The 24,175-nt window shown below is 36.1% G+C and overlaps 5 protein-coding genes and 1 long non-coding RNA gene across 10 annotated transcripts; 3 read left to right on the plus strand and 3 right to left on the minus strand.

Annotated features, from left to right (window-relative positions):
* The first annotated feature begins 4,963 nt into the window (after positions 1-4,963).
* LOC149674016 (uncharacterized) lies at positions 4,964-10,987 on the plus strand. Its single transcript, XM_089839850.1, has 4 exons — positions 4,964-5,035; positions 5,536-6,091; positions 9,949-10,328; positions 10,457-10,987. Exons 1-4 carry the CDS (start codon positions 5,012-5,014, stop codon positions 10,712-10,714), a joined length of 1,218 nt encoding a protein of 405 aa, XP_089695976.1. The 5' UTR covers positions 4,964-5,011; the 3' UTR covers positions 10,715-10,987.
* Positions 8,572-9,973, minus strand: LOC149674017 (uncharacterized). The gene is made up of 2 exons (XM_089839855.1): positions 9,194-9,973; positions 8,572-9,130 (listed from the first exon to the last, which is right to left on the minus strand). Exons 1-2 carry the CDS (start codon positions 9,434-9,436, stop codon positions 8,918-8,920), a joined length of 456 nt encoding a protein of 151 aa, XP_089695981.1. The 5' UTR covers positions 9,437-9,973; the 3' UTR covers positions 8,572-8,917.
* Positions 10,988-11,142: 155 nt separating the features above from the next.
* Positions 11,143-14,494, minus strand: Non2 (upstream activation factor subunit spp27 homolog Non2). The gene is made up of 8 exons (XM_089839854.1): positions 14,328-14,494; positions 13,893-13,983; positions 13,703-13,823; positions 13,564-13,629; positions 13,336-13,491; positions 13,188-13,247; positions 12,362-12,416; positions 11,143-11,378 (listed from the first exon to the last, which is right to left on the minus strand). Exons 1-8 carry the CDS (start codon positions 14,374-14,376, stop codon positions 11,302-11,304), a joined length of 675 nt encoding a protein of 224 aa, XP_089695980.1. The 5' UTR covers positions 14,377-14,494; the 3' UTR covers positions 11,143-11,301.
* Positions 14,495-14,843: 349 nt separating this feature from the next.
* Positions 14,844-17,021, plus strand: LOC149674019 (inositol polyphosphate 5-phosphatase K-like). Of its 2 annotated transcripts, XM_089839848.1 has the most exons (4): positions 14,845-15,179; positions 15,344-15,504; positions 15,573-16,498; positions 16,560-17,021. In XM_089839848.1, exons 1-4 carry the CDS (start codon positions 15,133-15,135, stop codon positions 16,815-16,817), a joined length of 1,392 nt encoding a protein of 463 aa, XP_089695974.1. In that variant the 5' UTR covers positions 14,845-15,132; the 3' UTR covers positions 16,818-17,021. The 2 variants fall into 2 exon arrangements, with proteins under 2 accessions (XP_089695973.1, XP_089695974.1); XM_089839847.1 differs by having other exon boundaries at positions 14,844-15,504.
* Positions 16,908-18,780, minus strand: LOC149674020 (uncharacterized). 3 transcript variants are annotated; one of them, XM_089839853.1, is made up of 5 exons: positions 18,539-18,780; positions 18,315-18,413; positions 18,115-18,236; positions 17,964-18,049; positions 16,908-17,894 (listed from the first exon to the last, which is right to left on the minus strand). In XM_089839853.1, exons 1-5 carry the CDS (start codon positions 18,662-18,664, stop codon positions 17,338-17,340), a joined length of 990 nt encoding a protein of 329 aa, XP_089695979.1. In that variant the 5' UTR covers positions 18,665-18,780; the 3' UTR covers positions 16,908-17,337. The 3 variants fall into 3 exon arrangements, with proteins under 3 accessions (XP_089695979.1, XP_089695978.1, XP_089695977.1); XM_089839852.1 differs by having other exon boundaries at positions 16,908-17,891; positions 18,115-18,257; XM_089839851.1 differs by having other exon boundaries at positions 18,115-18,257.
* A 1,502-nt stretch (positions 18,781-20,282) lies between these two features.
* On the plus strand, positions 20,283-21,590 carry LOC149674021 (uncharacterized). Of its 2 annotated transcripts, none has more exons than XR_016367042.1 (3): positions 20,283-20,387; positions 20,448-20,554; positions 20,789-21,590. It is a non-coding gene; the product is annotated as an uncharacterized LOC149674021 (long non-coding RNA). The 2 variants fall into 2 exon arrangements; XR_016367043.1 differs by having other exon boundaries at positions 20,284-20,387; positions 20,474-20,554.
* Positions 21,591-24,175: the final 2,585 nt, after the last annotated feature.

Below are 24,175 nucleotides of genomic sequence, written 5' to 3' on the forward strand. Positions count from 1 at the left end.
ATATACAAGAAGTTTACAAACATATGTGATAAATTCCTGGTTTATCAAACACTTCACATCAAGGCGAAATGAATTCCGTTTCCCATGTTTTAATATTTTAAAAATGAATATTTGGTAAAATGCATTGAAAGCAGGTGTTAAGTGTGTTTTCGATCACTTTACAAAACACCAAGCTGTGTTTTGCAAACCCAACGGCCTTCAGTTTACTTGTACTTGAAAACTTACGTTATAAACCAATTTTTAATCGTCACAATAAAAGAAATTAAAAATTTATATTTTAGATCTAAAAAATAAAATAAATATTTGAAAAAATTATTTTTATCAATGAATAAATTTTAATTAAAATACAAGTCGTGGTAAACATCTTACAGGGAATACATATCGGAAATTTTTCATACATAAGTCTCCTCACTTTCTCTTTGCTAACGAATTCAATAAATATTCAACGGATATCGTTTACACGTTTCTTTTAATATAAAATACTTCCATAATTGCCTTCTTTATCACTAATATTTGATAATTGGCTAAATTTAAGGCCGCTATTTTGAAGATCATAATTAGCTTTACGAAGACATTCCGGCTTGGGTATGAAACGACACGCTACTCCGAACAAAATAACGGCGCTTCCAATTAAGGAATACAAAGTTGGTCTATATCCATTCAAAGTAATCTCAAACATAATCGAAAATGGAACGAAAGATAATCCAACGAAGGCTTGCGCCCCGGAGTCCCCCAAACGGTAAGAGAAACTGAAGAACAGATTAGACACGGCAATTGACCCTGATGCTGCAACAACAGCCAAAGGCCAAACGTCACAATCGAGACTAAACATTCGAGTGCTGAAAGCAATTTCAGCAACGGTAACCAGTGTCAATAACAAATATAAAACGTAATTTAAGGCGTAGAGGTTAAAATTCAAAATCTTCTTGGAAAGCAAACACGTCGCCGCGTAGGCGAATGTTGCTAGCAAGGTGAACCCAATCCCGCGTATATCCAAAGCGTCATTACCACCAAAAAGGAACGAAGGTTGGCTGACGATAAACACTCCGCAGATGGCCAAAATTGAACCGAATATCGAAGACAATTTAAACGTTTCTTCAGATACCATTGGCGAAATTATGTTGACTACTAACACGCTTAAAGACGCGATAGCCGAAACATCGGACTGCGGGATGTAAACCAGGGCAAACTGCTCGCCATAAAGATAGGTCACCCAACTTAGCAACCATAATGTCGCGAAGGGTATTTGCGACTTTTTGCATTTCGAGCGAAAGTTAGAGGTTAACGCTAGAATGGGTTGGTAAAACAGGACCCCGATGATCCACCTGTACATACTCATAACCATGACGTTGTCCGTCTTGATGTATTTCTTTTGAAGAACTAGACCAAAGGCCAAGGTTAGATTGCCACCCAAATTAAGAATAGCGGGCAAAATTATCCAAAATGTAGACGTCAACGACAACATTTCTGTTGAGCCGATTAGTTCCCTTTACGTGGAGGCGCGAACTCTCTTTGCTATATAATATGAAAGCTGAGTTATTGTTGTAGAATAACACCGTTTTGATGTAAAGGCTGTGTTATATGTTATCATAGTTTTCAAGGTTTAAATCAAAATTGGTTTTGAGTAAGCGTTAAAAATGAAGCGACTAAAAATTAAGATATCTTTCAAATCGATTATTCTCATTTAATGAGAAAAACTGAATTCCTTATTTTAATTCAGAATCGCATTTTTGTCGAAACTTAAACAGACCAATTAAAATGGCCCCCTAGTCCTAGTAGGTTTAAGCAGTGAAACAAGGGGTTCGAACCTTAAAATAATTTTTCATTTCGTTAAGAGTGTTCGACTCCACGGGGAGAAGGGAAAATGAGCTGGGAATAAATTAATTAACAACTATGAAAACTGTCAATGCGGTCCCCAGCTGTGTAACAACAGGGACACTTACACAGAGACAGCCACATCAAAACGTCGAGTACGCGAGTATACACGGCTGTACGTTTGACTCTACTAATCTTTAAAAGCCCTACGCTTGACAGTACCAAACTTATTACACTAATACGTCGGTGTACAGGAAATCGCTTCTCGACAAAAAAAAAATAAATAAAAACCTTAATTCGATGCCATCATTAATATTCCTCGATTTTACAAAACTTATAGGAATTTATATAAACTTATAACATAAACGTAGGCAGGAAGTAATACAAACTAATAACCTTATGCAGAAAATTCTATAAACTAATAACATAAACTTATTAAGGAAATTACATAAACTTATACAGGAAATTATATAAACTTATTCAGGAAATTATATAAACTTATTCGTGAAATTATATAAACTTATTCAGGAAATTATATAAACTTATTCGAGTAATTATATAAACTAATACCATAAACTTGTGCCTGAACATTTCATAGATTTCTACACATATATATTATAACTCACAGTTTAATAGTTCGGAATTTCCGATGTAAAGTGTAAATAAAAAGCCAAGTGATAGAAAAGACAATTAACCGATCTCTACAGTGGTTTTGAAGTAGAGGTTGAAGCAAAAACCTACTACAATTCTAACAAACCGCAACCGACTGACTAAAAAAAATTTAATTTGAATACCAAGGGAGAGAAATGATCGGTAAACGATAGTTAATGGATCGATCGGTAAGTTGCGATCGGTTGCTTTACCGACTGACTCAGAATATACCTTTTCAACGTAAAAAAGGGGTAGGCAACCCTCAGTATCGCGACATCCATTGCCGTCTCTGCGCACTCTCATGATACAAAATGACTACAGCGCAGGTGCAAAAAAGCAAGATAGAAGGCGGAGTTTTACCCCTGTTAGTTACATCGAAATGGTCCATATAGTCCCAGAACCTCTCCGTGACATACGTCACTTTAAAAAGTTAAAATTCAATATTCGATTTTTTTTTTGTTGAGAAACGCGTAAATTTATCCTTATATTGTTGGTACCCTATATAGAGCATTCGATAACAATACAAATGCCAGATGAATTCCTAGCTATTTCGCGACGGTCTATTAAACATCGACCGACTTCTTAATAGTTTCATAACTAAAAAGATATATGGGGGAGGGAGAGGGATAAACATAAAAAATAATAATAAAAAACCTATTTATTACAACGGTAAGTTTTTTAAGGCAAAACATTCACACCTGTTTTCTAAATTTAGATTAATATCTTAGATCTTCCATCGGAAAAACTAGCTTTGATGACTAAAAGCTGGGGCATAAGTAACGTAACATCAATAAGTATAGTATGTACTTAATGAAATACGCTCGCTAATGGTGTATTGTCCACCACAAACACTAAATAATTTTTGTCAATCAAAACCTTTCGTAGTTCAAGCAATCAACCCCTATGACGGAAACAAACCTTAAAGGGAGCCATCGGAGGGTTTGCATTTCCCTCCCGCGGATTTCCGAGCCCTCTTCTAGCTACGAGGGGAGTGAATAGAAAGTATCCCCCCATGGCCACCTAGAACCAGGCTTCTCCCACAGAAAACTGAAACAAAGTTGGACGTGCAGATTCAGCGCCACAAAAGTGCAGCGTCGAAATTTGAAACGAATAGGCAGACTGGCTAGCATACCCTCCGGTGGCTCCCTTTAATTTATTAAGAAATTCTTCATTGCGGGAATCAAGCAATGATAAGTGCATACTTATTAGTTATTAGGCTACTTATGATGAAAAAAAAGAAAGATTTATGTGTTCGCATTCATACATTTCTCTTCCCTTTACTTGGCATTCGGCAAACATACAATCGATCGTTATTAATAATTAGCTAAACACATAAAACAAAAAAGACTTTTACTCTACTGTCGTTTGAAAAACGATAAAATATAATAGTAATATAAATTCTAATGAAAATCTTTTAAACTTCTTGTTCGTGGTTGTTGAATTATTTGGTTCCGCTCGGTTTCACTTTGCTATTCGCCAAATGAAACGTTTTTGTTTTCTTTTGCCGTGCTTGTCTAGAGGTCTTTCGTGGTAGTGTGTTGACCCTGGTAGAGACGACACCAATTGTACAGAAAAACACTTTTTCTCGGATATCAGCTAACATGGGTTGCCACGGATGTTCTACTTTGTGTTCAAGTGCACTTAGTGATGTGGAAGAACGGAACAGTACCGTTTGTAAAGTGCGCTTGAAGACGAGTATGGTACGATCTATTTAGTTCGTTTGGACGCGAAGCTTTGACGAACTGTCCCTAAATCGAGGGCAAGAGAGCAATTTTCTTCGTTATTAAAATGAGAAATTGACGGGAAAATAACTAGTCAGAAAAAAAAACAAGTCAATTGTCCGAAGTGGGGAATTTTATTAGGGATGTGCAAACCTAAAGGACTAGCTCAGCTACACGGCGTTGCCCGAGTGTTTTAAGGGACTAGAAATCGGGAAGAGTTTCCAGTCTATGTAAACACGAAACACTAAATAGTCTTTGGGGAGGAAATGGTTCTTTGTGTTGCCGTCACAACATTGTGGAGAACTAAACCAAAACCACTTCTAAAAACTTCCCTGATGTTACTTACATAAAACCATGCAGCTTGCTTAAATTCGGTAAATAGGGGCCATCCGTAAACCCTAATCATAAGTTCATAACTTGTAGGTATACGGTGTCCCTTAGAGCAAATTGTCATGGAACATTTTGCACTCAAAACTACCTACTATATTTCGGTCCTACTAATGTATTATTAACAGCGGCACAATAGGCTTTACACAGAATGCTTAAAAGCCACAGGCTTAATAGTTCAATTATTCGCACACCCCTAAATTGTACCTTGATAACGCGCTTAGTACTTTTTCTCGGTTTACAAAAGATGTCTTTCTTTTGCCCAAAAGGCGTGAAATCGACGTTTTTTTTCTTCTTGTACGAAAAATCGTATTCTTAAGTCGGTTGAATGAACCTGGATTTCAAAGGAAGACGATTCATTATAGCTGACCAGTTCGGTGGACAAAGACGGGAAGGTAAAAGCGGCTCAGGGATTATTGCCATGAAAGGATACCATCATGAGGATTAATACCGTCTTTCTGGTAGGACTTTACTTTTAATTACTCCGGCAAATTTGGTATAAAACCGAAGTATCTAGAAGTTGAGAGTATACTCTGGGAATGAGAGAACGCATTATTTTTTGTTAATTTGCTTAATTACTCGAGCCCTAATAGTTGTAACCCCAAGAATTGCGTATCGTTGGAATGGGAAGAAGTAGAGGTATGGCATATTCAAAGGATTTACCTGAATGTCTTTTAAAAACCAGAGTTATAATAGGCAAAATGGAGGTGCAAATTATAGGACTAAGGACGGACTGAACGTTATCATTAGCTTAATTACTCACTGTAACCCAAAGTATTTAGTCGCTTTGGAAAAGAAAAGAAGTTGGGCTATAACATTTTCAAAGAATTTCCCAAGAAATCCAAAATATTACGTACTTATCGTGGCTCTGGATTAGGAAGCAGTGAAGCCATGACTTACTCAAGGGCGCCGGCAGTCTTTTCGCTAATTACTAAAGAGTTAATTCTACTTTAATTAACAGAAACTCTCTTGGATTCTAATGATCACAATTATTCAATCAAAATCGGAGTTGCCATCGACATTACCTCGTACTAAAGAAGGGGACGCTATCATATTACTGAAACAACATCCGAATGTCTTTGCCCAAGCGTATCAGGATAAAATATTTCTTCAAACGTACGGAAATCTACTTGGAAAGCCCGGATTTTTCCCTCAACAACGGTCCCTTCCTTATCAGCCTAAGAGCCAAAATGACCAAAGACTAACAGCTGAAAGACCAATAGAACCTGATGAGCCCACAACCGAAAACGACCAAAGACTAACAGTTCAAAAACCAATCGAACCTGATGAGCCTAAAACTGAAAACAACCAAAGATTAACACCTGAAAAACCAACTGAACCTGATCCGCAAGAAGAATACGTTTTTGTGAAATTAATTACAAACAATGAGCAACAACAATCGTTGCCAAAAAATATTGTAAACCTTAAGAATGAAGAAACGGTAACGTCGCTAATTGACGCGCCTATATATCAAAATACGTCATCACCTGCCATTACTGCCATACCTGAAGAAATAGGTAAGTTATTATCGCTAGTTTATACGTCTGTTTGTACCTTTCACTTCATGTATTCGAGAAAGTGGTTAGTTTGTATTTGAGAATGATAAACCCCGAGGGGTCACTGAGGAGGCAATTCTCTAACGCTTTTCTGTTCGTTTCGTCTTACTTTTCGAACGAATTTTACGATTACGAAAGCTAAAATTCTAAAATCCAATTCTGTAACATTTCGATTTTCGCGCGTTCGAAAAATGAGAGAAAAATTTCGAACAGATGAAACGACAGGGGTCGGGCTGTCGTTGTTCTCTTTTCGTGTCGTAGTTGACGACTTGACGTCTGCTAATTTTAAAAATGGCGTTTAATCAGCTGGTTATTTTAGAATATTTAAGGAGGTTAGAAGATGAGAATAGACGCGTTTTAAGAAGAGAAAGGGTATTAAGAGACACTGGACGCGCTTTTGAGTTGCAAGACTCACAATTTGTAAGACTATTCCGCCTTCCTCGGCCTATGGTGTTTGAAATGTGTGATGATTTGGATTTTGCTCTATGTGGTGAGAGATCGACATCGTTGCCAGTGCCTCTGAAGGTAAGCCTCGGGTTGTCAGTTAGCAAATCTGAGAGCTTTTTTGATATTACAGTTATATTATATATATTTATTTATATATATATTTTTTTTAAAACAGATCTTGATTGCACTTCGTTTTTATGCCACAGGATGCTATCAAATGAATGTAGCTCAGGATTATCTCTTGAATGTAAGCCAGTCTACTGTCAGCCGAGTTGTAAGGGCTGTAAGCCAAAGCATCGTTGAAAATCTAATGGATAAATGGGTGAAGTTTCCCGTTACAGAAGAAAGTATGACGAAAGTCAAGAAAGGGTAATAATATTTGCACATAATTGCAAAAACCTTAGGCAACATGAGGGTCTGGATTTATTTACTGTTAGCCCTCATGGTTTGTGTCAGTGAAAGCTATTCATTTGTGAGTGTTACACATGGGAAAGTGCTAACACTATCCGCGTAACTTAACTGACTGCCAAAATATGTTTAATGCCGCCTTCAAACTATTAAAACTATACGCTGGGTAATATGTATTTTTAACAAAACAGATTCATGAAGCTATGTAACATCCCAGGAATAATTGGTGCCTTGGACTGCACACATGTAGCAATTGTTACTCCAACCAAAAAAGATGAAGAACTAGCTGCATGTCATTTTATCAATCGCAAAGGATTTTTTTCGATAAATTGCCAACTGGTAGCCTCACCAATTGCAATTATATTTTAAAGGATACTACCGGAGGCTTGCATGGGCGCGGTACCTTTCCAAGGAGTAAAAGGACCACTGTCATTTGGCTAGTGTAGGCGTAGAGCTCCTGCAAGCCTCCAGTGGCACCTTTCATAATTATGAAATAAGATAAACAATGAAATATTTCCCCAAATGTTTCACACCTAAAATAGATATGTGATAGTGATGCTATAATACTTAACGTCAATGCCAAATACTCAGGAGCTACTCATGATTCGTTTATTTGGAAAAATTCATTGGCTAATTCCCATCTACAAGAAATGCATATGAATGGCTCTTTGAATAGCTCTTTTCTTCTCGGTATATGTTATATTAATGGTCCAGGAGATTTTTTTTAATGTATATTGCTTTTCAGCGGATTCAGGTTATCCATGTCAGCCGTGGTGTCAACCACCTCATCCAAATCCAAGTAGAAATTCGCCAGAATCGCGTTTTAATGATGCCCATGTGGATGGTCGCAAAATTATTGAATGTTGCAATGGTATTTTAAAGCAACGCTTCCGTTGCCTTTTGAAAGACCGCACGCTTCATTACTGCCCTACAACAGCTGGTACGATAATCAACGCGTGCTGCATTTTGCATAATATGTGCAGATCGCGAAGAGTCCCTGAAGATTTTACTGGTGAGGCGCCATTGGATGACGCAGATACGCTATTTAATACGGACGAAGGCCAGGCCATTCTCGCTGATCGAACACCTGGCATACACAACAATTGGCATAATGCCGGAGTGCGAGTTAGAGATCGTTTAATACGGCGGTTTCGTTAGCCTGATTCAAAAATATCAGTTTTCTTGTTCATTGTAAAAATCCACAGCAGTTTAAATAGACTTTATAATACATGTACAGTTTTTATTAAAGATATTATTTACAAATGTGGTTATTTGTCCTTAGTCAATTTTAGGTATTGCTTGGTTAAGCGGTAACAAGCTTCAGCGATGTTTGTTAAAGCAGTTGCTTTCTCCTCTTCAACCTCAACTCTCCTTTTTTTAACCTGTAACAATTCTCCATAGTGAGCAAGAGTTGCTTCTGCCGCGCGCGTTTGCCGTTCTTGAAGTTCTTGCATAGTTTTAAAAAAGCTTTCTGTTGAGTTTTCCTTTAACTCTCGAGAATATGGTGCTTTATTTTGGCGGCTTCTCCCTAAAATTCATTTAATTACCTTCAATATGTTTGTGAAGATTTATTCAACAGATACTACTTCTCTCATTTGGTTGACTAATCACTGGTGGCGTTCGGCAAACTTGCTGATGGCGCGATGCGTTCTCGCGTCGTGGTGGCGTTCGAGGAACAGAAAATGTCACTGGTGAAGCTCTGCGGCTTATGGGAGTGGAATGCCTGTTGTCATTTCCTTGACCCTCTGGTACTACATGTTCTTCTGGGCTTAACGAAAACCCATCATCATTGTAATAAATAATCTGTTCCAAAGCACTTGGGGCTGGATTTCTTGAGCAATGCGCAATAGGTTCTGCTTCCTCATTAGCTGTAGCTTGCTACATGGAACCGAACCAATGTAATGAAGTTGGAGGAATTACACTGAACGACAATCAAATGAAGTGTTGGTATACCTCTGGACGAGGAAAACCGCCTTCCCTGACAATATTGTTTCCTGTCACCGCGGTCCACCCTATTACTGCAACAAGCCGGCCCTCTAGTTCGCTAAGCTTCTCTGCTGTTTTCTGTCCACCACCCGTTCCATTTTGGCTTTGCATGATCCTGGCTGCTTTTGCTTTGGTCAGACTTTTCCAGTCAGCTAAACACTTAAAACAAGCGGGAAAAGTTTCTTATGCCGATAATATTATACTCTAATATTTAAAATTTACCTTTTTCCATTGCTTTACTGTTTTAAAAGCACCCGATCCCTGGCTATTTAGTTCGGTAGCCAAATCCTCCCACATCTGATTAAACATATCTTGTGTGAACGCTGCGCTAAACTTCCCATCCACGAACTTTTTGTTGTTTTCAAGAAATACTACCATAATGGCCCTTTGTTCTTTAGAAATCTTTGAGCTATTCTTTTTATTTTGAACGCGAAGTGAAGAAACAGACTCAAAAGATTCATCCATTTTTTATTTGAACAACTCCAATCAATACAGTGCACTGCAATCACTTAAATATATAACCCTCGACTTCAAAAATCCAATATTTGTTAAGCCTAATTCGAATTTCGCGCGCGTCTTCCGAAGTCAAAGCGGATTGGCTGGATCACTAGATCACGTGACTCAATGTTCGTTTTATTTATTTTCTTTCGTTTTCAAGTTTTACGAACAAGTTCATCTCGAAAACGAACGACATAGCTTAGAGAATTGACACTAACGAAAACGATCAATCGTTTTCGAGTTCTAGGTTTCGTAATTTTTAATGTTCGAAATCTCAATAAACTTTACGAATGCGTTAGAGAATTGCCTCCTCAGTCACATAATGTAACAATTAAGGGATTGCACCTATCTCTAAAAGCCCAGCTGCCCTTGACAGTGATTACACAACTCATCTGTAATCGTTGTACAGGGAATCCGAGAGTGATTAGCCCCTCGGGTATAGGATTGACACGGTTATTAATCAAACGTACCCATCATAGAAAATAGGAACGAGGAACAACAATTAATTACGAGGCGAGACGAGCACGAAAACGAAAAAGAGGAAACGGAGCGTGAATTAAAATCACCAACGGATTTAATTAGCTTAGCAGCGGCGGACCAGCGAGTCACCGCCGTCGAAGACGACGACCAGCACCAGGAACGATCTGATGACGATGGTGACTCGTACGCTCCCTTCGAAGTTGTCGTTCAGTTACGCGAAAGAAAGACAGTACGACCCTTGATATCGCTCGAGAAAACCGAAAGTGGCAAAGACAAGTACAGGAGTAAAGGATACAAACACACTAATTATAGGAAATTAGAAAGGTTGGAAGAGACGCAGTATTTCGAAGAAGAATGGGACAAGGAAAGGAAAGTACAGGTAACAAACACCGTTACACTTTATTAGTATATGACAAAACGAAAATTTTGGAAAGTGTCCCGGCCGGTCATACTTATTATTATTACGTTACTTAGGATTTAGTACGATAATTATGTTCCTTTATTAAGGTGAAAGAAAACGGAGAAGCTGTAGTTTTGAATGACAAAGATGCGGACGAAGAGGAAGAGAAAATAAAAGAAAAGATCGGCCAACACTACGCCAAACATCCTGGAGTTGGACACCCTGAAATCTCCGGGAGTTCCAAGGCAATTCCAAAGGAACGCCCCGAATACTGGGACACTTACAAGTACCACGCCCCCCAACTATCCAAGGATTTTAAAATTTCTGATCATTTTAGGAAATGGGTTTTAGCTATGAGTAGATAAGTACTCCCTGGTGAGAGGGAAGAACTAATTGCCAAATTTATGAAAAAAAATGTACATGTTGCGAATTTATGATCTACAATACTTACTTTGTACCACCAGCAGTGGTAATTTCACTGTAAAAATGGTACTATATAAAAACGACAAAATCACTGCCTCCTTTATACTATCAAGGCCCGTGCATGGGCTGACCCCCCCCCAAATAAGCCTAAAAAGCAAAAGTATCCTGGTGGCCCTCTATTCGTATACCTTGGCCGTTTAACTGCAACGATAAAGCCCGCGAAATCCAAAGTAGGCGGGATTTTTACAAAAACTGCGCCATCTAGGTATAAAGTTAGGGCAATCCTATACAAGCTAAAGTCCCCAACAAAAAGAGTACCATGCCCTGGCCTTGATAGTATAGAGAAGGCAACGGTAAAAATGCCCAACTCTTGTTTTCTACTGCACAAAATGTTTCAAATTTTATTTCATTAAAAATCAATTGTTCAGTGATTGGCGTTACAATTTTTGCTGAATCTGTACAGAATATTTAAAACTCGATTAATAATAATAATTATTAGAATAAATTGACGCCAGAAAAGATTTTTTTATTAGGCCAAATTCTTTTGGTCCTTGATATGAGTTTTCAAATGTTTCATGATTCCAAACATTAATATCCTTTTTGTGCCTGAAAAAAGGGGAAGGAAAAGTTTTTAAACTAAAGTATTCTGGTGAAACTAAGATACTGAAATGCTATAGTAATCCATTCCCCCTTCCCTAAGTAAATATCGCTGCTGAAAGATTACAGTAAAGATCAGATTTGTAAATAAAATTTGTTTATCTATTATAGAGTTTGTGGAGAAATTTTTTCACTCTTTTCACTAGCATTTTACTATTTTTTGGACTGACTGTTGTGGGCTGCTATTCACTCTGTTTTCAGAAACAGAACATCCCTAAAAGTTAATTGGAATCTTTAATTGGCTTCATTTCAATAATATTTAAATTGGAATGTCGTGATCATATTTTTCTCACACCGCCAATCACGTGATCATATTTTTCTCACACCACCAATCACGTGATAATATTTTCCCCGCGCTTTCGCCCCCCATGGTGCTCAAATAGACCCACCCAATGTTGAGGAGTGATCATGGCAGGGAGCCCACTCTTAAATTTAAATTCCTTATAGGAAAAATAGGAATTTTTTTCCGGAATTATAGGATTTTATAGGAGAAAAAAATCACGTGTTTTTATAGGAAAATATAGGACTAAAAATGCAGCTCTAATATAATACAATTTTGGGCTTAAACTATGTAGAAAAATCCCAAAAAATAAAAAATAACAAATTGGATTTTACTTTGAAAACTCAGAAGAACTTAATTAAAACATAACATAATATAATATATAAAAAATCCTAAGCGAGCTCCACAATTTCGGTGTCTATTCAAATGTGATCTCGATAAAGAAAAAAAGCTAAATTTTGATAAATTTGATGCTAAACTATACGAAAACTTCGACTAAGTCAAAAATATAGGATATTATAGGACCTTTCATGAAATTATAGGATAATAAAGGACAGGTTCAAAAGTATAGGAATTATAGGACTGGTGGGCTCCCGGTCATGGGGAATTTATATGGGTGTAGTACATCACATCATCTGAAGTATTTACTTACCAAACATTTTGAAGAGTTGGTCATCACAGATGATATATCTCTTGTTTGTGGGATCCTATAAATAATTATCATCATTATAGTCAAAGGTTTAATCTCTTCAGACTCTCTGCCCCCCCCCTCTCTCTTAGAGAAGTACTGTTAAATGTTGACACATTTTCAAATTTAATCAATGTAAAATTAAATTAAGTTAACTTTAGTAAATATATCATTATTTCATTAACTTTAGCATTTCATTTTAATAGTTGCTTAAATCTCCCTGAAATCTGTAAATTTGTAAATTTTAATTTCCCCAACCGATTCCACTGTAGAAAAAAAGAAAAAAAATTCCCCAACCACCGATTCCACTGTAAAAAAAAAAAAAAAAATTCCCCAACCGATTCCACTGTAAAAAAAAAGAAAAAAAAATTCCCCAACCAATTCCACTGTAAAAAAAAAAAAATTCCCCAACCGATTCCACTGTAAAAAAAAAAAAAAAAATTCCCCAACCAATTCCACTGTTAAAAAAAAAAAAAAAAAATTCCCCAACCGATTCCACTGTAGAAAAAAAGAAAAAAAATTCCCCAACCAATTCCACTGTAAAAAAAAAAAAAAAAAATTCCCCAACCAATTCCACTGTTAAAAAAAAAAAAAAAAATTCCCCAACCAATTCCACTGTAAAAAAAAAAAAAAAATTCCCCAACCAATTCCACTGTAAAAAAAAAAAAAAAATTCCCCAACCAATTCCACTGTAAAAAAAAGAAAAAAAATTCCCCAACCAATTCCACTGTAAAAAAAAAAAAATTCCCCAACCGATTCCACAAAAAAAAAAAAAATAACTTATACTTACAAAAAGATTCCTTTCTCTGGCAATCTCCCACATTCTTTTCACGACAGAGTGTCTTGGCATCTAAAAACAAATGAGATGCGCTCCCTTGAACTCCCTCTTCATTATCCCTTTATAGCCATATGAACAAAGTGTAATAATTATATCCCACCTCTTTAGCACCAACCACTTCAGCCAGATCTGCGGATAATGTGCATGGTCTGCTATAGGCAGAGTTTGATTTCTTGACTTTAACACCCGCACCATCATCATCTTCCTTCTTGCGTTTACCTCTTCCTCCAGTTTGTTTTGCTTTTTTGCTCGAAGCCTAATATAGATAGACAAAACATATTTCTAAAAATATTGTCAATTGAATAAAATCAAGAAATGTATCTCTTACCTTACTTCTCCTTGGAAGAGATTCTTCTTCTTGAAGTCGCTTCGCTACCATTTCATCATTATCAGCCTACAAAAGAATATGATTTCACATGGTGGCCATTTTGGAACCACTGTGTATGGAAATATGTAAATAAACTTACCTCATCACTATCATCCATGCTCTCCGCATCTTCCTCATCACCACTTTGGCTTTTGCTTTCTCCCTGGCTTGAGGCGTTTTTCGCAACCAAATCCATCAATATGGCATCAATCTCCTTTTTTCTACAACACGCGAGAAATTAAACCATTTTAACACATCTCTATTAAAGTTCTGACACAAAAACAATATACCTATCAGTCAGATCAACATCTAGTGACTCTTCCAGGCTTTTACGAACAGCTTTTGACGAAAGTTTCGTTAGGTCAGCTCCTTTCAAAATCCCTACAATTAAGAAAATACAACAGATATTTTTATTAAAGAGAAAAGAGACTCAAAAAACAAACTGACCCCTCCCCTCTCTGCCTAAAGTTCACAATTTAAACTATCTGGCTATGTGGATTCGATAATAAATATAATTTACAACAAAAATATGCCCATAATAATAATAAAAACTTTACGAGTATGATAATTTGCCGATATTTTCTACAAATTATTAGATAATTAGAAAATTGCACTTGCATTACCGCCATTTTATATAACCAAGGCTTAAATTAAGTGTAAACTTAACTAGGTAGTATTGCATGTCAAAAATAGACTTATACGAATGGAAATTAAATGAAACATACTTTTAATTTCATTCAGGAGTGTTTCATTTGATATATTCTGTTCCGCCATAGTAGAAATATGTCATTAACTAATTGAAATTACAGGAAAATTCTATCAAAAGTAGCTTTCTACTTCTGATGTGCCGCTTTCGAAAATACACGACTAGCAAAAACAATCACAGCTGTGGTATTGTAAAGTAAACTTTCTTTACTATTCAGTGGTGAGTAGTCACGTTTCACCATCTGAGTCTTATCCCTTTTTCATTACCCCTGGTCAATGTGCGAGGCGGCGAGCAGTCTGGGAAATAGCAGATTATAGCACACTTCCTCTGGTCCAAAACCAGTTTATTAATTGATTGGACTAGTTTTTTAATTCAAGAAGTGGGGGTTGCTGGTCCTCGGGACCAGTTTATTAATTGCAAATCTATAGGAGAACAAAGGCCAGGACCAGTCCGGAGACCAGTTTATTATTTCAGACTTTAGGGGGTCACTGGTCGAAAGGACTAGTTTTAAAAATAACCTTATTTCCCAGACTGGCGGCGAGGCGCTTGACGTCACGTGATTATAAGCAGAAGATGTTTATTTACGGAATACGGAAATATATAGAAAATAAATGGGTCACCCACTGTCACTGTCAATATCATAGACTTTTAAATATTATTTTAAAGTTAATTTAAATATTCAAATCCTAATTTTTTTTTAAGAATGCTTAAAGATTTCACGCTATATTTTTTAACATGGAACGTGGCTGGGCAAACGCCTACGGAAAATCTAGAAGCATCATTGGGACTTGGTCCGGAAACAAATTTAAAAAGTGGAATAGAAAATGTTGAAAAACCTCTACCTGACATTTACGCGATTACGTTCCAAGAAGTGAGTGTCAAACCTCAAAAACTTCTTTACGATTTCTTGTTTGACGATCCCTGGATTGAAAGCGTTAAAAAATTACTGTGCAAACATAATTACGTCAAAGTTAAACACACTAGACTGCAAGGAATTGTATTATTGATTTTCTCTAAACGTGAACATTTGTCCAGCATTCGTAATGTTCAAAGTACTTATACGAAAACGGGGTTTGGTGGAGCCTGGGGAAACAAGGGTGCTGTTAGCATACGCTTTTCAGCCTATGGCTGTTCCATTTGTTTTACTGGCTGCCATTTAGCAGCGCATGATGAGTTTTACGCTCAGAGAATATTGGGTAAGCATAGAGTCTCCCAAAGAAAGTTGTTGTATAATTCTGTAATGTTCTATTTTATTTGATTTTAGAATACAACACTGTGATTGACACACAGAATTTTGTTGACCCATTAACGAAAACAATATTAACTCATGATTATGTGTTTTGGTTTGGTGATCTCAATTTCCGGATAGACAAATTAACTGCTGAAGTAATTCTGAAGTTGATTGCTGATCGCGATTATGGGAAACTCATGGAAAATGATCAATTAGCCAAAGCCCAACGAACTGGAGAAGCTTTTGCTGAATTCACAGAATCAATGATAAAATTTCCACCCACTTATAAATATTATTTTGGCAGTGGTAATTCGCGGAAAAATGTAGCAGTGGTAACTGATGGTAATAATTCTCAAGAACTGCTCGAAAAATCTAGTTCAAGTTTTAGTCTCAAAGACAATAGCTCAACCAGCAAAGTGGTACCTGTTAATCTCAAATCTAAAGGTGCTAATAGTGAATCTAGTAGTAGCAATTATCACAAAGAAGATACTAGTAACTGCCCTGAAAGCTCACCTATCAAAGCAGCGCCTGTTACTTTCAGTAATCCTTATTCCAAAGTTACTGAAAGTTATAATTACCTATCACGTAAACCAGCATGGACAGACCGTATATTATACCGTTATACACCAAACGCTTACGAAACACTAAAGGTTTCACTTTCCCTGGAACAAATTGATTACAAATCTCATGATCATTATGTATCAAGCGATCACAAACCGGTTTCAAGTTCATTTCGCGTGAAAGTTTTTTCGGAGCCCGATTTGGTTACAGTATATTTCTACGCGGTGGTTGGCTGGAATGTAGCCAATAGCGATTTAGAGGCATGGTTTCAATTTAACGAAGGACATTTTCCTAGCGTCTGGGATTGGATTGGATTATACAAAGCCGATTTTACCTCGGTTGATGAACATTTGCATTATGTCTGGGCCACAACAGTTCCTGCACGAGGCATTCCATGGGTATGATCTACAAGTCACCTTAACCTGCGTTTTCTTTGTCTTATTCCTTTGTTCATTAAAGGTTGAACGTGAACTACAGGTATTAAATCATGGAAGCGTAGCGGGGGCATCAACATCAAATGCAGCCAATGAAAGGGTATCTTGCCCCCAGGAGTCAAAAGAACAAGTGGTTGTCGAAGCAGGGAGAAACTCGCGTCCTTGGTACAAAGTTGTCTTCATGGACCAATCTCTCTTAGTTCCAGGACAATACAGGTTGCTATATATTAACGGAAGGTTCAATAATGTCCTAGGTATGAGTGCACCCTTCAACATAACATAAGAATTAATGTTAAATGGAGCGGGAATCTTTTAAAAAAAACTAAAAATTATAGTTTTCTTCGGTGGTATATTTTTAGGAATTCAAACTATATGTAAAATAAATAACTTTATAAGGTAATGGTACTTGAAATACTTTGACATGTTTATAGTTTGGTTTGTTCCATGTAAATAAGAATAAATATTTGGAAAAATTATATTGTTTACTTATAATTAGTGTTGCCATTTTTTTTACTTCAAATATTGCATTCCTTCATAAATTTCCAGATTCTAGTTTTCTCCCTGACTTTTCAAGTTGTTTCCCTGCAATCTTCCCTGACCATTTAAATTAGTATATTCCCTTTAATATCAGGGAAATGAATGATTTGTTCACTTAAAATTAACAGGACATTTGACAGTCTTGGTCTAAAGTAAGAAAGACGCCTTCATAGTTACTACTGCCTTTACAAAGACACCTGCAAATATCTACAAAAAAAAATCTGTTTCCCTGAACACTATTAACACCAAGTGTTCAACACTTAACATCAATCCGCTGCTGATTTTTTCCTTTTACGTTTAAAAGATTTTGGAGCACCGTGAACCTTTTTCTGATGAGTACTCAAATGAGTCCTTTGAGTAAAATCCTTACTACATTGATTACACTTGAAGGGTCTTTCACCCGAATGAATTCTTTGATGAGCGATCAAATCAGACTTTCGACTAAATGCCTTTTCGCATTGATCACAATCGTAAGGTCGTTCACCCGTATGGCTTCTCTTATGAATAATTAAGTGTGTTTTCTGATTAAAATCCGCGGAACATTGATCGCACTTGAATGGTCGTTCTCCAGAATGCGTTCTTAGATGAGTGTCCAAATAAAATTTTCTAATGAAAGCCTTGTCGCACTGATCGCATTTGAATGGCTGATCAGTCGAATGACTTTTTTGATGAGCTATTAAGTGACTTTTCTGGGCGAAATCCTTCTGACAGTGATCGCACTTAAATGGTCTTTCACCAGTGTGAATTCGCTCGTGAGCTATTAAGTGATGTCTATGGCTAAATTCCTTCTCACACATGAAGCATTTGAAAGAATGTTCACCTGCTTTGATTAAATGTAACGTTACTTAAACTGTGTCCGCCTTAAACAATCCAGAAATAAAAATTGACTGACTAGGTTTATGGTCATTATCATAACTATCCCCTTCTTCAAGTTGGCTTACAAACATGTTAGCTATTTCAGTTGGATAATTTTGTAAACTACCGAAATAAAACGTTAATGATACAACCAAAATGAATAAACAAGATGAAATAATTATAAATACCTGTCAGTTTCATTGTCCGCTAGATGTGACGCTGTATTTGGAAGAGATATACCTGTGTTTGAAGATGTATCACAATCTTCCTTCATCAACAAGGCCATCTGAAACTGTTGACCTTCCGCACCCTCTTGATTGACCCCATTATTCTAAGATTTATTTAGATGGTGTATTGTATTGTCTAATGAATATGCAAGTTTACTAACCTTCAGATCTTTTATTTCATTTTCCAGCTCTTCAATAACTTTAGTGAGCGTTTCAATTTCCTCTCGTTGTTCACTAATTGTTAATGTACAAACGGCATTCTAACAAATTTAAAAACCACTGTTCATAACGAACGATTGAAGTTTACTTTCATTACGAAAGGTCAATGGGTAATTTTTTTTTAATCTGAAAGTGATTATCGAGTACTATAGGTTGGGTACAATACCTTAGCTTTCTCTTTTTCTAGGAGATATTTCAATTTCTTGATTTGGTCATCTTTTTTTGCGTCTTCTTCGTCACAATCATCCTGATTTAGATCATCATCGTCACAATTTTCCTCTTTTATATCCATTTCCAAAACAAATTCCGTTTCAACTTGTCACTTATGGCTTGTACACTCTCCGATACACCTTTGAAGTGATAAAATATAGGAGTCTTTACGAACTGACAAAGTCACATGCAGTTTTCCATTTGATGGCTATTAGCAGAAGAATACGCTCCTCACAATCTGCCACCATGGAGTGTTTTTTAAGGAGTGATATCAAGCATTTGTAAAATGAAGCTAACAAGACAAGCGGATAAAGTAGTTTAAAAAGGGAGATTAAGGAGAGAAAATAAGAGTAATCTTTAAGAAGTCCTTAAAATTTAAAAAAAAAACTAAGTAAAAAGATCCTAAATTTCAATGAAATATTGTTTTTTGAATAAAATAACACGTAATGCGTGAAAGCCAGCATTTAGGCTGAAATAGCTCAAGGTTAATTCTACGGGCGCCTGTAAAAGTGTTTTACCTTGCAGTACACCTACGTTCAGAGTAAAGCTAACCACCAGGGTGATGCTAAAATAAGACCGGGCAGGCACCCAACGACGAAAAAGTCCCTTTTTTTAGTGTTTCTGAAATGTTTTAATGAATGCTGCGAGAATGGAAAATTTCGAAAGCACGGCGCTCTAGATGATAAAGAATTAACCTACCAGACGTCACCCCCTTCGTCAAAGAGCAATTGTCTCAAATAATATTTTTCGCGCCAAATTCCGTTTGAAGGGAGGGAGGTTTGAAATGAGGTATTAAAGCCAAAGATGGGGAGGGTAAAAAGCTGTACATCTGGGTAATTCGAGCAGGGCTATGGACTTCAGGATTAGGTTATTGCTCCCACATTTAAAAATGCATCGTATAAATTTTAATTATTTTATAAATATTAAATTGTGAAATAAAATTGATTTAATTTTGGAACTGTGTAAATTTAAGTTTTAATTTTTGTATTGTACCAGATAAAGTTTATTCTGTACGCGTCTCCTTGGCTAACTCATGCGCTTCTCGCAATTAAGATAATTTAGTTAGCCGTGATATATAAGCCTCAATGAACGCATAAAGCAAGGTTAAATTAGCAAAGTCTGCTTTTGAAAAGGAAGGTCTTGATTCAGAATCTCCTTATGAAAAAGTATGTTGATTATAAGGTACTAGAAAATTTGTGTGTATAAGTTCCCAAAATGTAAGAGTTTCAGACTGTTAGATTCTCTAACAGCTCTTATTGGGAAAGAGCTGACATTTACGAACGATTTTTTAGTGCCATACAACTGTGTTTCTCATCATGGGTAATCCCTTATCTTCTACCGTACTGCCAGCTCCAGTTCTAGAGGAGTGTTTTCGAAGTTGCGCAACATATTTTGCTGAGCTGAGTACAAATATGACTCATCTTCGAGCTCATCTTTCTCACGTGAATTTTTATTTCTTATTATTTCTTTTTTGAACAAATGTTTGGTGTTGATTCCCAAAAACAGTAAGAATTAATTGTGTAAAAATAATGGTAAGGTTTTAGTAAGTTTTATCAATAATTTAGATGTTATTTTATCGACTAAAAATGGTTGTCTGACCATTTCATTCTCCCTTTCATTATTAAATTTAATGAATAAATAGTTCAATGCTACTTTTTAGAGAAGTTAGTAAAACAGTGTTCAATATAGTCGTAAATAAAGATAAAACCTCTACCATATTTAAATTTTATGGCAATGAATGAAAGTATCTATATAGCCGCTAGTTAATGCAAAGCACATTGTCAAGCTGTACTATAAAAACAAAGGTAAAAAATAGGATTTACGTCAGAACAGTAAAGTAACTTATCTGGCCACCATTTTCCAAGATGACCGTTTATTTTTGATCATCTAGTACTTAGAATCAACTGTCGTACAAAAATAGTTTCAACAACGTAGGTCAAGAGGTTCTGAAGATACAGCTATCAGTTAGCGAGTGAGTGGATTTTTTCAAATATATAGCCTATACATATTTTTAAACTGAGGAGTTATCTATGGGACAGGGGAAATGTTGTTCTTTCTTTGGTCAAAGAAAGGTTGATTTAAGCTAAGCAGCCCGGCTTTGTCCGGTGTTTTAAGGGTCTGGTAACCGTAATGAGAGTTTCCCGTCTATTCAGACACTTAACGCTAAATTAATTTGGGCCTAATCTAACTTTTTTACTACTTTCAGTTGTTATGTAGGCAGTTGTTAACAGGCTTAATGGCTAGGGGTACCACCAAACCACTTCTAACGAACCTTCCACCCAGTCTTACTGATATCAACCCTGATACAGTTTGGTCAACTTTGGAAATTAACGAATTGTGACTGCGCTTAAAGAACTAACATACAAAGGAACAAACCAACAAATTTCTCAAATATGTAAAAGATGACGAATCCATTTCTTTATAACCGAGTCAGTTTCCTTGGTTATTGTTGATGGCTCAAGCACTAGCTCGTGAACGATAAAATGAGCATGGGCTCCATTGGCTAACATGCCCATTATAACGGTCACAAGTTAGGACTCGAAATTTCGACTCCCACACATCGTGAATGACGCGACTATTGTATAGCCGTGACTTGAGAGGTTATAAACATATTGTTTTTCATGCAAAAACCAAGCCGAATTTTATTATTATTATAAACTAACTTAAGACGTATCTAAGGGACTTGGGTACTGAAAATTGTTGAAAAAAAGGCTTCTACAGATCTTTTAACTATAGTGGTTAACGCTACTCCTAAACAAATTGCAATAATGAACTAATATTTTAATTAAAATGTAAAATTTAATTATATCAAATTGGATTCGTTAACTACTATATATATATAAATGAAAATTTACCCTATTCTATAAAAAATACCCTGTTAAATTTGGAACTATATTCAACTATACAATAAAATATAACGTAAAAAAATTAAATAATTACTCACTAATTTAGGGCATGTTAAATAAAATATTTTTGAATAAATTTAATTATAGATCGAAATAAATTAAATAATCTACTCTATTACTGAAAATTTCTAAATTACCTATATTTTAAAAACCAATTAAAGAAATAATCAATTCGAAAAAGAACTTGGTATTTTACCTATTTAATTTTTTAGATATATAAAATTCATTTTTTTCAAAAAAAGCTAAAGCGGTCTTACTCTATGGAAGACCATTTAGAATATGTAATAAAATTTAATCGAACCCGGTCTTTTTATACATTTTACCTCAAACTCTCTCTTTGGATGGTAAAAATTGCGGATTTGGAAAAATATTGAGGGAATAAAACATTTATGAAAACAGATTTTTAGCGAGAAAACGCGAAGCCTTAAGTCACGTACGCGATAGGAACTCGAATTTTTAAATAACAGTTGTTTTACCTTTCGCGTTTAAGCGAAAACATCTAGTTTTCCGAGGACAAACCAAGCGTGACGTTTCGCGTACAGTAAACCCCTAACGGTGCTTATAGAGAGAGATACACGTGGTTCTTTACAAGGGTAAAACGCGCCAGAGGGTAACTAATGGCGGAGGGTTACGTGATAGTAACTCAATAAAGCTGTTATAGGCCTATAGCATACTCGGATTGATATTATACATACTGTAAGCAAACCTACGATGTTTTTCTGGTGTAGGCGGAAGCTGAAGCTGGGCATGGTTTATACATCAGAAAAAAACCATAGCGATGATAGAAAATAAAATTGGATTTAATTTAAGCGAAATAGAATGGACATTTTAATCATTTTACGGCTACTGAGAGGTTATTTGTAACACGACAATATTAGAATACGTTGGGAACCGGAAAGAGTTTCCTGAATATGTAGACACTAAACACTATTTAAATAGTCTTTATCTGCTTAATAATGGCTTTCTTTTTTTAAGAAACTAACATTTTATACTAGTTTTAAATGCTTTATTAGGGGTTAATCATAAAGCTAGAATGTTACGGGGGTCCACAATAGAACGTTCTTAACAGGCTTAATGGCTAGGGATATCTGCTCCTGTCCCAACTTTGAGAAAAACTAAGCCACCAAACCACTTCTAATGAACCTTTACCCTAGTGTTACTGATATCAATTTTGATGTAGTTTTGTCAATTTCACATAATGAACTAGCAAAGAACTTTCTCAAACATGTATAAGATTTAGGATTTGGGTGTTGAGAAGCTGACGAACCATTTTTGATAAACCATGATATTTGGTTTATGTCTCTTCATTTACTCCGTCCCTTGGCAGAGACTTTACCATGGCGCGTGTCGCCAACTGTACTGTGACTGTACTTCAACCAATGGCGTAGAACGTCGTGTACTATCATTTAGTTTTTAACTATACAGGTGTTTTAGCTCGAGGTATACGCGATTTTAATATCTACGCAAGTAGATGTTGCGGCGAATATGATATAGCGTGGCATAGCTTGGATTAACTTCGATTAAAAACGCAGGATAAAGCATTTAATTTGAAAATATATAATTCTAAAAAAGCGATAAATATACGACTCATCTTTTCATACGAACCTTTTTTTGAATAATAAAACTTTATTTTGAAGAATTTCTTCATTTTTCTTTGGTCCATAGATAGTTTGCACTAAAGGGACAACTGAAAATTTCTCCCCCCTCTCTCATTGCAGAGTTGCCAGGCCTTTCGCGAGTCAAATTGCTCAAGTACTGATTGAAACTGAACTGCTAGCCTTAATTTCTTGACTATAACCAACGGCCTGGCAACATGGGAGGAGGAAATGGCAAAACCCCTTTAGTGTTATTTGTGTAAACGACTTAAATGTTTGGCGGACACACGATTTTATAGCCTATGTTAAACAATGTCGCTAGACTAGGCTCGTAGAGAAGATAGTGGGAATAATTATTTGTAGGCCAATAATGACGTAATGTACTACCACGTAGCATACACTTTTATCAGAAATATATTACGTCTATGAACCCTAGCTATTTACGTTTTTGACTCCAAATTTAAATATATCGCGACACAACGTTTCGCGAAACACTAGAATAAGTTTATTGTTAGTTGAAATTTGTTGTTATAAATACTGTAATATTTGTCTTGCAAGATCCTGGTTTTGCCTGAAACATAACCAACCATTTACAATCTTCGAGTTTGATTACTACAGGGTAAAGGTTTGTGGACGTATATCACGCGTAACGTAAAAGCAACCTGGCATTCAGAAGTTCCGTGGAAAAAACATTTACTAATGTAGCGAATGACATATCCTCGTGTTTATTCATCCAATGTGGTATACCAGAGCGCTCGAATCTCGTTAGGATAGAGGCTTCTATCCGGAATAGATTACAGGCAGCGATAATATTAAAAATAATATTAGACGCGTGAATCAAAATATGGCAAAAAGCGAGGGTAAATTTGGCACACGTGTCCTATTCGTCTTCCTGACAAAAATATTCAAATTTAATCATTTATGAACTTAGTGAGAGGCCACCTTTAAAAGTTGGGCTCTGTCGGAAGAGTTCAAAACTTCAAAAGCATAAAGCCACCATAATTTTTCAATAAAAGAGATTTCTCGCTCCAAATTACGCAATAAAAGTGCCTCAGATATGTTCTAAATGTTCAATTCGAATTTATGTAGATT

This window comes from Phalangium opilio, unplaced genomic scaffold (assembly GCF_054372755.1).
Source record: "Phalangium opilio isolate 3A_F unplaced genomic scaffold, DU_Popi_V2 ptg000048l_1, whole genome shotgun sequence".
Lineage (NCBI taxonomy): Eukaryota > Metazoa > Arthropoda > Arachnida > Opiliones > Phalangiidae > Phalangium > Phalangium opilio.

What these genes read in the sequence shown, in the direction of transcription:
- LOC149674019 (XM_089839847.1), top strand. Translation starts at nt 15,012, where the DNA reads ATGCTTAAAGATTTCACGCTATATTTTTTAACATGGAACGTGGCTGGG. An exon ending in TTACGCTCAGAGAATATTGG is followed by an intron (nt 15,505 to 15,572) that starts GTAAGCATAGAG and finishes ATTTGATTTTAG; the next exon opens with AATACAACACTGTGATTGAC. An exon ending in CTGCACGAGGCATTCCATGG is followed by an intron (nt 16,499 to 16,559) that starts GTATGATCTACA and finishes TGTTCATTAAAG; the next exon opens with GTTGAACGTGAACTACAGGT.
- LOC149674016 (XM_089839850.1), top strand. Translation starts at nt 5,012, where the DNA reads ATGAGGATTAATACCGTCTTTCTG. An exon ending in TGCCATACCTGAAGAAATAG is followed by an intron (nt 6,092 to 9,948) that starts GTAAGTTATTAT and finishes TACCCATCATAG; the next exon opens with AAAATAGGAACGAGGAACAA. An exon ending in ACAAGGAAAGGAAAGTACAG is followed by an intron (nt 10,329 to 10,456) that starts GTAACAAACACC and finishes TCCTTTATTAAG; the next exon opens with GTGAAAGAAAACGGAGAAGC.
- LOC149674017 (XM_089839855.1), bottom strand. Translation starts at nt 9,436, where the DNA reads ATGGATGAATCTTTTGAGTCTGTTTCTTCACTTCGCGTTCAAAATAAA. An exon ending in CAGTAAAGCAATGGAAAAAG is followed by an intron (nt 9,131 to 9,193) that starts GTAAATTTTAAA and finishes GCTTGTTTTAAG; the next exon opens with TGTTTAGCTGACTGGAAAAG.
- Non2 (XM_089839854.1), bottom strand. Translation starts at nt 14,376, where the DNA reads ATGGCGGAACAGAATATATCAAATGAAACACTCCTGAATGAAATTAAA. An exon ending in GCATGGATGATAGTGATGAG is followed by an intron (nt 13,630 to 13,702) that starts GTAAGTTTATTT and finishes ATTCTTTTGTAG; the next exon opens with GCTGATAATGATGAAATGGT. An exon ending in CCAGAGAAAGGAATCTTTTT is followed by an intron (nt 12,417 to 13,187) that starts GTAAGTATAAGT and finishes AATTATTTATAG; the next exon opens with GATCCCACAAACAAGAGATA.
- LOC149674020 (XM_089839851.1), bottom strand. Translation starts at nt 18,664, where the DNA reads ATGGATATAAAAGAGGAAAATTGTGACGATGATGATCTAAATCAGGAT. An exon ending in TAGAAAAAGAGAAAGCTAAG is followed by an intron (nt 18,414 to 18,538) that starts GTATTGTACCCA and finishes TAAATTTGTTAG; the next exon opens with AATGCCGTTTGTACATTAAC. An exon ending in TGATAATGACCATAAACCTA is followed by an intron (nt 17,895 to 17,963) that starts GTCAGTCAATTT and finishes ATTTAATCAAAG; the next exon opens with CAGGTGAACATTCTTTCAAA.